This window comes from Colobus angolensis, unplaced genomic scaffold (genome assembly GCF_000951035.1).
Source record: "Colobus angolensis palliatus isolate OR3802 unplaced genomic scaffold, Cang.pa_1.0 Scaffold294, whole genome shotgun sequence".
Lineage (NCBI taxonomy): Eukaryota > Metazoa > Chordata > Mammalia > Primates > Cercopithecidae > Colobus > Colobus angolensis.
The window spans coordinates 1,224,761-1,238,684 of record NW_012116199.1 but is presented as its reverse complement, the minus strand read 5'-3'; the positions used below and the strand labels follow the sequence as shown (position 1 = coordinate 1,238,684).

General features: G+C 42.4%; 1 protein-coding gene across 1 annotated transcript in view; it reads left to right on the top strand.

The window, feature by feature from the left end:
* FAN1 (FANCD2/FANCI-associated nuclease 1) overlaps window positions 1-13,924 on the top strand; it is a 33,984-nt gene that overhangs the window by 5,010 nt on the left and 15,050 nt on the right. The window contains exons 4-8 of the mRNA XM_011949251.1: window positions 1,778-1,979; window positions 4,981-5,214; window positions 9,257-9,388; window positions 11,628-11,736; window positions 13,331-13,450. Of these exons, the coding sequence (XP_011804641.1) occupies window positions 1,778-1,979; window positions 4,981-5,214; window positions 9,257-9,388; window positions 11,628-11,736; window positions 13,331-13,450 (797 nt within the window). The remainder of the gene's footprint in view (window positions 1-1,777; window positions 1,980-4,980; window positions 5,215-9,256; window positions 9,389-11,627; window positions 11,737-13,330; window positions 13,451-13,924) is intronic.

The window sequence follows — 13,924 nt, the reverse complement described above, 5'->3', positions numbered from 1 at the left end:
AAAAAAAAAAAAAAATACATCCCTTCTTGGCACTCTCCTTCCAGCAAGAACTTGACTCATCTTAGTCAGAGTCCTCGTCTTTATGATAGAATAAAGCTGGTTGTTTGAAACCAGTATTGCCTTGGAGAACTTCGTCTGTCCCCCACCCCGTTCACACACATACAGCTCTTCGATTATGCTGATTGCCTGAAGCATTGTCGAATTGCTTTAAGCCTGTGTGAACACTAAGGAGAGTCTATCTGCTGCAGTGATACCCTTCATTGTCTTGTCAGTAGCATTCGTTAAGTACCTACCCATGTACTGGGTACAAAATTGTACTGTATTAGGAAAGGGAAATATGAGCCTTCGGTTCAAGTTGCTGACATTTTAGACCAAAATAAGCAAACCAGCCAGATGGTTTCTTTGGGGCAGAGTTTGTTGTGGGGAGCAGTGAGTGGGGTGAAGCGAAGAGAGCAGGAAGTGTGTTAGGGTGATTGTTAGGGCGGGGCTGAATGGGGTGGGATGGGGAAGGCTGCGGGAAAGGCATAAAAGCTCAGTGAAGGAGTTTGGATGTGAACGGTTAGTGGTGGGACACAGGACCCTCTGCAGAGCAGCACTTCCCACACACATCCGTGTCAGCAGGGTCACCTGGGGACTTGATACTGAGTCCCCACCCAACTTGGAAAATGTGCAGATTCCATAAATTCGTATGTCTGACAGGCATGCCAAGTGACTGCTGTGGGTGAGCCTCGACTTACCTTCAAATGAGCAACAAAACCAGGATTCTAGTGGCTCACTGTGGCACTCAGTCAAGTGCAAGTCCCACCCATGCTCCAGCCTTGTGGGGCCTGGCTCTGGCTGTCCCTCTCGCTCTCTGCCACGGGCACCCAGCCCTCAGTGTTCTTCACCAGCATGAGCACATTCCTGTGCCAGAGCCTTGCACTTTCCCTCCACCCAGGTCACTTTCTACCATGTGGCCACATGGCAGAGTCCTCCTTTCCTTCACCTCTGCATGGTGTCGCCTCGTCAAAGGTTTGCCTGACTGTACAATGTGAAATACAGCCAGCCTCCTGCCAGCTTCGGTTTGCCTCCCCAAGTTGTGTTTTTCTTTAGAGCGGTTATTACCACCTGATAAATTTGCCTATTCATGTAATTATTATGCTGGGAGGCTAGCTCCTGTGGATGGGATTTCTCTCACTGTAGCATGCCTGGGATCTTAGAACATTACCAGGCAGACAGTATACACCCAATAAATATTTGCTGAATGGAGGAAGAAGGCACTGCCCTAAACTGTGAAGCCTTGAAGGCAAAGACCAGTGAAGTCTGACTGAGCCGAATTCCTAGGCCAAGGTTGGTGTCGGGGCCCACAATAGCCAAACAGGCTTACAAATGCCAAGTGAGGAAGAGAGGCTCTTGTGGGAAGAAGAGGGCTGATGCTCAGTTTCTCTGACCTGGTTTGAGAGGTCCCGTTTTGTAGGGGTTTTGTGAAGAGAAAGGCAGGGAGTATATATTCCAAGCAAGTATTGAGATGCCCAAACCATAATGGCTATCCATGTGTGTCTTTATTTTAGTCACATTTTCCTTTAGATTTTAGTGAGAAATTCTATTATTCGATAACCCTTTAAAGAGATATGATAGCATTATTAATATATTAGTAATTCCACATTTAATGATTGGTTTGGCCAACTAATTAAAATTTTCTTAGTAGAATTTCATTTTATTTTCATCTAACTAAGGGAAATTAAGCTAGAAAATAGTAAAATGTTAAAAAACTTTTTTTTTTTTTTAACCATTTCAGAATCTGAGTTGCAAGAACTCTCTGAAGTGCTTGAACTCCTTTCTGCTCCTGAACTAAAATCCCTGGCCAAGACCTTCCATTTGGTGAATCCCAATGGACAGAAACAGCAGCTGGTGGACGCCTTTCTCAAATTGGCCAAACAGCGTTCAGTCTGCACTTGGGGCAAGAATAAGCCTGGAATTGGTGCAGTGATTTTAAAAAGGTTTTGTTGGCTATCGTTACAGTAAAACCATTTAAAATGTTGATAGCGCATACTAACTTACGGTAGATTGTATACTTGATTTAACTGTAATTGTATGTTTCGGTTGCAATTAGATTGAGAAGGCTGGAAAAGTCTTAATTGCAATAGCCTGGATTCTTTGTGGGTTATTATTCAAAATTTTTGTCATAACACTGTGTTAATTTCCATGACCAAGAAAAATCGGAAGGCAATGGGGCCTTTGGTAAATTCTATTATTTTATTTTCTGAGAAAAATACAGTTTTGAGTGATTCTTACAGGATTTTAGGCTAAACTATTAAGTCAAATTTTTATTTTAGTAAAGTTTTTGTTTACTAAACAAAGTATAATCAGGGAGTCTTAATGTGCAAGTTTTCATGAGTGTAAACATAACAGTTTACCAAACACTGTGAGTGGCTTCTTTTGTCCTTGAGAAGCCCTTGACCTGTTTCAGTTGAAAATTACAAAAAAACTTTTAGAATTGATTTCTTTTGCCGTTGTTATTTGTATAATCAAACTATAGCAACTTTAGTCTGGGAATTCACTACTCTGGAGTCATTGAGGATGAAATGAGAGGATGCTTTTGAAAAACACTTTAAAATGATGTTGTTATTTATTTTCTATATTTATTTTGTATATTTCAGTTGTTACGAGCCCATCTTTGTTGGGAAGGTGCTATAAATACTAATCTTTAATGAAACATAGGTATAATAAGGCAGACATTATTAAGAAAAATGTTAAACCAACACTTCAAAAAAGCTTATATTACAGATTTTTGAAAAGTACTTTAATAAATCACATATTTTTAATTAATTGACTTGAGAAGTATAGAATCCTCATCTGTGTGGTATGTTAAATGTCTTCTAAGTCCTTTCTTTAATTGTATTTCTTAAGTATTTGATGTTAACCTTATATATAATATTTTATAGGCAAGTAAACATTAAAATTAGTAGCTCTCTGGCTGGGCACAGTGGCTCACACCTGTAATCCCAGTACTTTGGGAGGCCGAGGCAGGTGAATCACAAGATCAGGAGTTCAAGACCAGCCTGGCCAATATGGTGAAACCCTGTCTCTATTAAAAATACAAAAATTAGCCTGGCGTGGTGGCACGTGGCTGTAATCCCAGCTACCTGGGGGGCTGAGGCAGGAGACTTGCCTGACCTGGGAGGTAGAGGTTGCAGTGAGCTGAGATCGCGCCACTGCACTCCAGCCTGGGCGACAGAGCAAGACTCCATCTTAAAAAAAAAAAAAATTAGCAATCCTTTCTTGGTATATACACTTAGCATAGAACAGCTAAAATAAATAAGATGAACGTATTTTATCACTGACTTTGGACTTGTAGGAAAATAGAATCCTCAAGGCTGTTTTAGTTCTAGTAAAAACCACTGTCCTTTAAGGTTGTCCTTTATTTTTTCATTCTGATGTAAAGCCCAGCAGTGGAATTTCAGAGTCCCTGCCAGCCCCACGCCAGGGCAGTTGCCTGGTGCTCTTACTCTGCTGTTATAATAAAGACAGAAAAAGGCACATGATTTATGCTTTTTTAATCCTTGCAGGAGTCACTGCTTAGTTTTCTGTGTTTAATGCTTCCATTTCCAGGCTGGAGGCTGTGTCCACTGGGGGCATCCCTGGGACTCTGCGTGGAGGTGGATGAAATGGGTACTTTGGGGCAGTCTGTAGATGAGTGGCTCTCAGTTCAGTGGTGGTATAATAGGAATCCCATCTCTTCCCCTTCAACTCCGTGATGGTGGCACTCATGTCTCCCACACCCTCAGGGATGCAGTGCTGCTTTTGATTTAGTAGCTTCTGCACCAGGAGGGTGTGACATCTTTTATTAGGCCAGTGGTTCTCATTGGGGGCATCTGGCATCATCTGGAGACATTTTTAGTTGTCAGTACTGGAGGTGATGAAGCTAATGGCATCTAGTGAATAGAGGCCAGAGACAGAACACTGCAGAGCATCTTGTAATTGACAGGACAGCCCCTGACAACAAAGAATTATCTAGCCTAAATGTCAGTAGCGCTGAAGCTGAAAAACCCTGCTATTGATGGTGTCTAAGCTGCTAGAGTCAGAGGGCCCACGTGGTCCTGGATTTAATTTAGACCTCCAAGCCCACCTTGCAGACATCCAGAATGGAACTGAATTCACTCCAGTGTTATCCTAGAATAGAGATGCTGCTGGACCATTCTGTACACTAGAGCAGGGGTCTGCAGCCCCAGGCCAGGGACAGATAATTGTCCATTGGCTGTTAGGAGCTGGGCCACACAGCAGAAGGTGAGCAGTGTGCCAGACAGCATGACCACCTGAGCTTTGCCTCCTGTCAGGAATGCGAACCCTATTGTGAACTGTGCATGTGAGGGATCTAGGCTGTGCATTCCTTATGAGGATCTATTGCCTGATGATCTGAAGTGGAACAGTTTCATCCCGAAATACCTCCCCCAACCCCAGTCCATGGAAAAATTCTCTTCCATGAAACCACTCCTTGGTGCCAAAAGCGTTGTTGACTGCCGCACTAGAGAACAGCACCAAACTGTAGTGTATACATTTACACCACATCTTGGTACACAAAATCTGATGTTTTACCCAGAGCCTTTGATAATGACATTTTAAAGAAATACCATTATTTAATCTAAATCATCACTTGAATAAAAAATTGAGAATTGCTTCATGTTGACTAGGTAATACTTTTCTGAAAGATTTCCTAGTATGTGAAGCACTCATGACCAGGGTAAACCCCATCCTACTGTGTGGCCGAGGAAGGAAGCACTTGTATGGAGCCAAACCATGGGTGGAACCATTTGGAGATGTACATTCATTTACTCCTGTGTATCCCTGGGTGAGCTCTCAGTCCCAGAGCAGTTAAGTAATGCTCCAGTATTTAAAATAGTGAATGTCATTTGTCTTTATTTTAGATGAAAATAATTTGTAAAATCTGACATCCAAATGCTTAAAAAGCTAAAAGTTGTTTCTACATTGTACATTTTTCAGAGCCAAAGCCTTAGCTGGACAGTCAATACGAATCTGTAAAGGCCCCAGGGCTGTGTTTTCCCGAATCTTGCTACTGTTTTCGTTGACCGACTCCATGGAAGATGAAGATGCCGCTTGTGGAGGTCAGGGACAGCTTTCAACGGTCCTGTTGGTCAACCTTGGCCGAATGGAGTTTCCTATTTACACCATCAATCGGAAGACCCAAATCTTCCAAGACAGAGATGATCTTATCAGGTAAGATGATGTTAGCTCACTATAATATCTATCTGTGTATTTCACAATATAGTAAAAGGTTTTATTATTTTTTCCAGCCAAAGTAGAAACATTAAGTCCACAGCCAAAACAGTTTTTAATCATTTTTTGCCCCACTTGTATACATTTCTATGACTATAGGGAAAATGTAGAAGTGTGCTGAGATTATGGTTGCCAAAACCCAAGGAATTTTGAATTAGAACTACAAAAACTTTCTCTGGTTTATGTTTCCAAGTACCTTTGGAAGGGAGTATTTTTTGTTTGTTTGTTTGTTTTAATTTAAGACAGGATTTCGCCCAGGCTGGCGTGTGGTGGCATGATCATGGCTCACTGTAGCCTCAACCTCCTGGGCCCAAGTGATCCTCCTACCTCAGCCTCCCAAGTAGCTGGGACCACAGGCACATGCCAGCACACTCAGCTAATTTTTGTATTTTTTTGGTAGAGATGGGGTTTCACCATGTTGCCCGGGCTGGTCTCAAATTCCTGGACTCAAGCAGTCCGCCCACCTTGGCCTCTCAAAGTGCTGGGATTATAGACATGAGCTACCGCCCTCGGCCTGTATTTTTTGACACAGACATTTTAACAGACTTGGCTTATGAATATGTTGTTGGTATGAACAAGACTGAAGATGAATGTTTTCTTATTAATAACACTTTAGGTAAAGCTATTAATGACTTGTATACTGTATATCATACATATGATAATTAGATATACAGATGATAAATTAGAAATTTTCACTAATTTATATTGGCACATGGATTTAGTGAAAATTTGGTTTGTCCAATAAAAATAGTTTCTGAACTAAAAGGAATACCATGTGATCCACCAATCCCACTACTGGGTATATACTCAAAGGGAAAGAAATCAGTATATTGAAGAAATATCTGTATTCCTATGTTTATTGCAGTCTATTCACAATAGCCAAGATGTGGAATCAATCTAAGTGTCCATCAGTGGATGAATGGATTAAAACAATGTGGTACATATACACAATGGAGTACCACTGAGCCATAAAAAAGAATGAAATTCTCTCATGGTGGCAACATGGATGAGCTTAGAGGACATTATGTTATGTGAAATAAGCCAGGCACAGAAAGACAAATACTGCATGTTCTCACTGATATGTGGGAGGTAAAAAAGTGGATCTTACAGAAGTAGAGAGTAGAATAGTGGTTACCAGAGGCTGGGAAGGATAGAGGGGAGGGGGACAGGGAAAGGTTGGTTAACAGATACAAAAGTGCAGCTAGATAGAGGGAATAAGTTCTGTTGTTCTGTAGCAGTGTAGGATGACTATAACAACAGTTTATTATGTATTTTTAAATAGAAGAATGGATTTAGAATATTCCCAACACAAAGAAATGATAAATGTTTGAGGTAATGCCTGGTATGGCAACACATGCCTATATTTGTAGCCACTTGGGAGGCTGGGCAGGAGGGTCAGTTGAGTCCAGAAATTCAGGACTAGCCTAGGCAACATAATGAGACTCCATCTCTAAAACATTTTTAGAAAAGTTTGAGGTGCTGGATATGCTAATTACCCTAATTTGATCATTATACATTGCATATATGCATTGAAGTATCATACTGTGCCACATAAATATGTGCAATTTTATGTTAATTAAGAATAATAATAGATGTGAAATAATGGGATTACAGTATTAAAAAGCAGGTTTTGAAAAGAAAGAATAGTGTAGGTCTTACAGAAAAAAAATTTGGATTTCCTTAAAAAAAAACCTTTGATAAAAACAATTAATTTGGATTTCCTCAAATGTCACTTTTGATTCTTGATTTGGATTTCTGACTCAAATTTAACCAAAATTGATTCTGATATTTGCTTTTAGGAAAGTCCTTGAAGTGTTTCTAGGAAAGCCATGTGCTTTAAGAAGTAAGTTACTGAAATTTTTGGATCACAGCAGCGTCGGTATAATCTGATTTTGCCCATTTTACCTTAGCTGTCAGGAAGCTCAGTATCTTATTTGTGTTCAATTGGAATAACTTTTTTAGTTAAAGTCTCTAATAAGACTATTTCTTCTTACCCTGTTTTCAGTTGTCTCATATCTTCTTTACCTTTTTTGTTTTTATTGGCTTTATGTTTTTCTGGCTTGTGAGAATGTATACTCTGAAGCCAAGTTCCAGTTTCTATACCAATGAACTGTGAACCCACCCCGTGCCTCAGTTTCCTCATCTGTCAAATGGGGAGAATAATAGTATATTTTTATAGACATGGGTGGGGTGAATGGGAAGTGCTTAGAGCCTGGCCTATGAGGAATGCCTACTACATGTTCATTATTATTTTAATTGTCATTATCAATGTTATACCCAAGTTCTATGACAAAACCACGGTTGACAAGTTCAAAAAGCATCTCATATTCTTTCTAGAAAGTAAGTGTGCTGTAAATAATAAAAATAATGAAAACTCCCTTGGTTAAGCAGAGGACCTTAACATGTGAATGAAACTGGATTTGACTGACTTCTGGAAAGGTAATAGTATACAATATCTGGTAATGTGGTACCTGGCCAGGCAACCCTTGTTCTCTCCCTCTGTACTTGCGATAATTTGTCCTTTTAAAATTGTTCTCATTCATTCAGTACAAATGAGTGTTGGGTACCTATTATGTGACTCGGTTAGGGGTTGTAGCAGTGAACAAGAGAGGGCCTCAGCCGTCATGGGGCTGTGTTTCCCCGGGGAGATAGAAAATAAACAGTATTTCACGTGTGTGAGAAGTGCTGTGATAATTGAGAGGCAGGCTGGAGAAGTTCTTTATGGACAGAGTGGCCCTGGAGAGGTGACATTTGAAGTAGGACTTGAGGATGAGAATGAGGTAGCCGTGTCAGGGTCTGGGTGCCTGCGTCCCGGCCGCGAGACAGTGTGTGCACAGGTCCTGAGGCAGGAAAGAGCTTGCGAGTTGGAGGAACTCAGGAGACCCCTGGCTAAGATGTGGGGGTGGCCAGGACTGGGTTGGTGGCAGCGGCAGTGGAGAGAAGTGAATGTGTGTGAGGCAGTTTGGAAGCAGAAAAGACAAGACTTGATCCTGATGTGGGCGAGAAGGAGAGGAGTGGATCAAGGATGGCTCTGGTGTTTTGCCTTGGGTGGAGCGCCATCCAGTGAGGGGGATTGGTGCTGGAGGCGTCAGTCTGTGGGGTGCTCTTCAGCTGTTTGGTTGAAGCTGTCGTGTGTGGCATTGGACTTGCCGTCAGGAGCTCAGGGAATGGGTCTGGCCTGGAAAAAGTCAACATTTTGAGAGTCACTGGAATATGGACAGTGTTTGAAGCCATGGAACTGAATGAGCAGCATATTATAAAAGAATTAGATCTAAGAATTTGTGAGCAAAATTTGACATTTGGAGGCAGTTTCTTTACTCTTACTTTACAGTGTTTGTACATACTGATATTGTGTGCTTTAGGCTTTTCTTTTGGATATGAGACCAAAATACAATGAACATGTACTCAAAGTGTTAACAGAATTTGCTCGTCAAATGTCTTTGTGTTTTGGTAGCTAAAGGAGCGATGAAAAATTGTCTTTCTTAAGCTAAGTTGTAACATTTCAGCATTGCTATCTCCCAAAGAGCATCCCTTAGTTATTTTGAAATATTCCAGGTAATCCTTTTAGCTTGGGCAGCATCCCTCTGGCTGGCTCTTATTGTAAATGATTAAATTATCAGATCTACATCTGACTGTAATTCTGATGTCGCTTACATGTTTGCTGTCACATTGTTGAATGAGTGAATAGATGAGCGCCAAAATCAGGAAGGATGAGCTGATCCGTATCACCTTTCTAGAATGGAACATGTTATGTAATGATACAGCATAAATGTTTTTATCTTTCCAGTTGGGCTTTCTGTATCAGTTCTGGGCCACTCTAGTGATGTAGTTAGGATAAATTATTACTAGAATAAAATTTAAGTGGCCCTCATATTTGAAAAAACACACTTCTGCCTTTCAGAGTGAGATCCGCTGGCTAGGATGTGGTCATTCTATGGGAATGCTTATTCTTATCTGGAACTTGGATGGCATTTTCCTCCAGATATGCAGCAGCCACGCACATGCTGAGTGACATTTCTTCCGCGATGGCCAATGGGAACTGGGAAGAAGCTAAGGAGCTCGCTCAGTGTGCAAAAAGGGATTGGAACAGACTGAAAAACCACCCTTCTCTGAGGTGAGAGTTTTTCTAGGTGCCTGCCAAAATTTATACATTGACCAGATTGTTCCAAACACTTACAGTAGTTTTCATCGTGGAGAATATACTCCTTTTGCTCTGTGGTTAAACCAGCTGTGCAATTGAATTTTGTACCCGCTTTGCCTAGAGTGAAAGTGCTGTGTGCCATAGAAGGAAATGCCTGAAGGTTTAAAGTGAATTTGATATAACTCAGACCCCTGGGCAACACACATGCCAACCCCATACTTGGCTTGTCGCATGCCGTCTGTAGGGGTGTTGGCCTCCCTGAGTACTGGTGAGCTGAACTGAAACGTGAGGGAAACCAGCAGCAGGACGAATGTGGGAAGCACGGTAGGTGTGTTCTTCTGAAGGACATTCAAGTAGGTGTTACAAACTCTGCAAAAGACAGCTCAAGCCAACTTCAGAGTTCCAGGTACACAGCACTTGATCTTTTATTTTGTTTGAAAATGGTAAACATCTTCAATCTTTGTTAAGACATTTTTTCCTTTGTTGTTAGATAGTGATGAGAAAAATTAGTATTTTCAGATGCCACTTTCAAAAAATCATTTAGGATATACAGTTGACCCTTGAATAACACAGGGGTTGGGGTACCGACCCCTCAGACAGTCAGGAATCTGTATGTAACATTTGACTTCCGCACTACTTAATTAATAGCTTACTGTTGACTGGAAGCCCTACCGATTACATAGTCAATTAACACACATTGGATATGTTATATGTATTATATGCTGTATTCTTATAATAAAGTAAGCTAGGGAAAAGAATATGTGATTAGAAAAATTATAAGGGGGCCGGCACGGTGGCTCACACCTATAATCCCAGCACTCTGGGAGACTGAGGCGGGTGGATCACCTGAGGTCAGGAGTTCGAGACCAGCCTGACCAACAGAGAGAAACTTCATCTCTACTAAAAATACAAAATTAGCCGGGCCTGGTGGCACCTGCCTGTAATCCCAGCTACTCAGGAGGCTGAGGCAGGAGAATAGCTTGAACCCAGGAGTCAGAGGTTGTGGTGAGATCACGCCCTTGCACTCCAGTCTGGGCAATGAGCAAAACTCTGTCTCAAAAAAATAAATAAATAAATAAAATAAATAAAAAATAAGGGGCTGGACGTGGTGGCTCATGCCTGTAATCCCAGCACTTTGGGAGGCCGAGGTGGGTCAGGAGTTCGAGACTAGCCTGGCCAACATGGTGAAACCTTGTCTCTACTAAAAATACAATAATTAGCTGGGTGTTGTGGCAAGTGCCTGTAATCCCAGCTACTCAGAAGGCTCAGGCAGGAGAATCACATGAACTTGGGAGACAGAGATTGCATGAGCCGAGATTGCGCCACTGCACTTCAGCCTGGGTGACAGAGCGAGACTCCATCTCAAAAAAAAAAAGAAAATCATAAGGAAGAGAAAACATACTCACTGTTCATTCAGTGGAAGTGGATCATCATGAAGGCCTTCATCCTTGTTGTCTTTACAATGAGTAGGCTGCAGAGGAGGAGGAGGAGGAGGGGTTGGTCTTGCTGCCTCAGGGGTAGCAGGGGCAGAAGAAAATCCACATGTAAGTGGAGCCGTGCAGGTTAAACCTGTGTTGTCCAGAAGTCAACTGTATAATTATAAAGAAATAATACTGACTTAAAAATCACAGGAAGTTAGATTACTAGAAACAGAGGTTGATGAACTTCTGTGAAAGGTCACATAGTGAATATTTTAGGCTTTGCAGGCCCTATGGTCTCTGTGGCACCAAATTTACTCTGCTGTTGTAGTGCAAAAGCAGCCACAAGAAGTATGTATGCAAATGAATGAACCTGGCCGTGTTCCAGTTAACTTCATTTGTGGACATTGGAATTTGGGTTTCCATATAATTTTCGTCTACCAAAGTGTATTATTCTCTTGGATTTATTTTAACAATTTAAAAACGTAACAACCATTCTTAGTTTGCAGGACCTAGAAAATCAGGTGGCAGGCCCTGGGTTTGGCTGTGGGCCGGAGTTTGCTGACCCTGGTTTAGAATGACTAGTTCTCATCTCACTCCACTGTCTGAGTGACCTAGGGCGTGGCAGCTGGCTGTGAGAATGTAGGTTTGTGGTGTAGAAAATTGTACACAAGTGAAAGTTATTTAGAATGTATCTTTTTAAAAGATAGGAATTCAGTCTTTGTCACTTCTTATTATTGTCTTATAACAAATTAAGCAAATTATTAAACTACTGGTACATGTCTTCATTTTAGATGCCATGAAGATTTGCCACTCTTTCTGCGGTGTTTTACTGTTGGATGGATTTATACAAGGATTTTGTCTCTGTTTGTGGAAATACTGCAGAGACTTCACATGTATGAGGTTAGAGCACAGGTCCCTGTCCCCCTCCCCTCCCCCGCGCCCCATTACTGATTTGACGGCGTTAAGCACATAAGGGACAGCTGTCGGGATCAGCATTTTCTACTTATCTGGTTAGCACACAGTAATATAAGGGAGGCATGTTTGTTTTGTTTTGTCTTTTTGAGACAGGGTCTCACTCTTCACCTAGGCTGGGGTGCAGTGGCACGGTTCAGCTTACTGCAGTCTCTACCTCCCGGGCTCAAGTCATCCTCCTGCCTCAGCCTCCTGAGCAGCTGGGACTACAGGCGTGCACCACCATGCCTACCTTATTTTTGTATTTTTAGTGGAGGTGAGGTTTTACCATGTTGCTCAGGCTGATCTCGAACTCCTGGGCTCAAGTGATTTGCCCACCTTGACCTCTGATGCTTTGAAGTGGGGGGCCTGAAGTGTTGGGATTACAGGTGTGAGCCACTGTGCCTGGCCAACAAGGGCATATTGAATGTAGGCAGCCTGCTGTCTCTTGGATTAGTGTAGAGAAGGAGGTGAAGACGGACAGCTGTTCTGTTTGCCTGTGTGTTGATGAATCTTGTGTCCCAGGATGGCCTCGGGGGGGCGGCCAGCATCCTGGAGGGTGCCCCACAGGTCTGCAGCCTGAGCCTGAATCTCTTTCAGTACTCCGTGTGAGACTCGGGAGGTCCCCAGAAATCTCTGAGGGAGAAATCTCCCGTTTCCTTACTCTTCCCTGTCAACTCTTATGGATTGTCTGGAGATAATTTATAATCACAAATCAGAAATTTGTCATATCCTTATACTAAACTTTGTGACATTGCTAGATTTCACTTATGTCACGTTTGATATTTCTATATTGAAAATGTTATCTCCAGACCAGGCATGGTCAAAAATGTATGTATGAAAAGAAAACGGGATCTCACAAAGGATGTGCGAAGCTGGGTTCTTGGCGTGTGGTCTGTGCATCCCGGGGGATCGATGGGTGGGCTTTGGGGAAATCTGTGAATCTCAAACTCGCATGTGTGTGGGGGTTGACGCATTTTTTTGGGGTAAATCATTCCATATTGCAAAGACATCCATGAGCCACAGAAGATTAACAAACAGAATGACCGAACAGTCTGTACATAATCTAAGACCAGAGAGTCTCCCTGTTGAGTTGAAGTGTTTGTATGAGGACACCCCTAATTCCTTTCCTGCCCACCCCAAATCCTTCTTGCAGTTGGTCCTGTGACCTGCTCTGTTCCCAGAAGTATGTGGGTTTGCCAACTGTGACCAGTGCTCAGCTGCCTGGAGCTTGACTCTGTGTGACTCTGCACTGGTTGACTGGTTTGCAGAGAACATTCTGCAGCACTCACAGATATCTGTACCCCAGTGCCAGCCAGCGGGGACCCAGTGAAAAGTAAGGATGCCTCAGGGAACTCACACCTACTCCAGAAGGCACCTCAAAGTCCCTGTCCTGTCAGTTCCGGGTCCTTGGCCTCACTGTGGAATGTTTTGAAAGATATGCATTATCAATAGGCTTTACCAATCCTATGAGCTTGTAAATGTCATTACAGCTGGATTTTTTTGTGAATCTAACGAGCTTTCTTTGTTATTGTTGCAATAGGAAGCCGTCAGAGAACTTGAAAGCCTTTTGTCTCAGAGAATTTACTGTCCTGACAGCAGAGGCCGATGGTGGGATCGACTGGCCCTGAACTTACACCAGCACTTGAAGCGCCTGGAACCGGTACTCAGTAATGAAACGCACCTGAAACGCCTTTTCATTTTGGAATCAGCTTTTAAAATAGGGCAAACTTAAATGCCTTAAACTCTGACAACATGTATTTCTTTTGTTAACATTCAGCTTTTGTCTGTGTTCTTCCAACCCCAAAACACCAGGGATGTCAGCACAGCATGAGCATAGACACTTCAGCCTGGGTGACAGAAGCTTTGTCTTCTCTTCGTTGATTGGCGAGATGGGCTGGCTGTGGACTCTGTGCTGGGATTTAGGAATCAGGATCTAGGAATTAAGGGAGACGGAGAGTCAGACGACTCAGCCGTCAGCAAGTGCCTTCAAGGAAGAAGGCGTTTGTTTTGGAAATGGTGACTTTGTTCATTTGTGGCACAGGGTCTCCAGGTAGAAAGATTGGCGAGAAATGGTTCCTTTCCTTGTCTTACTGCAGGTCCTTTATGCGTGACTCTGTACTTCTGTGAGGTGTTT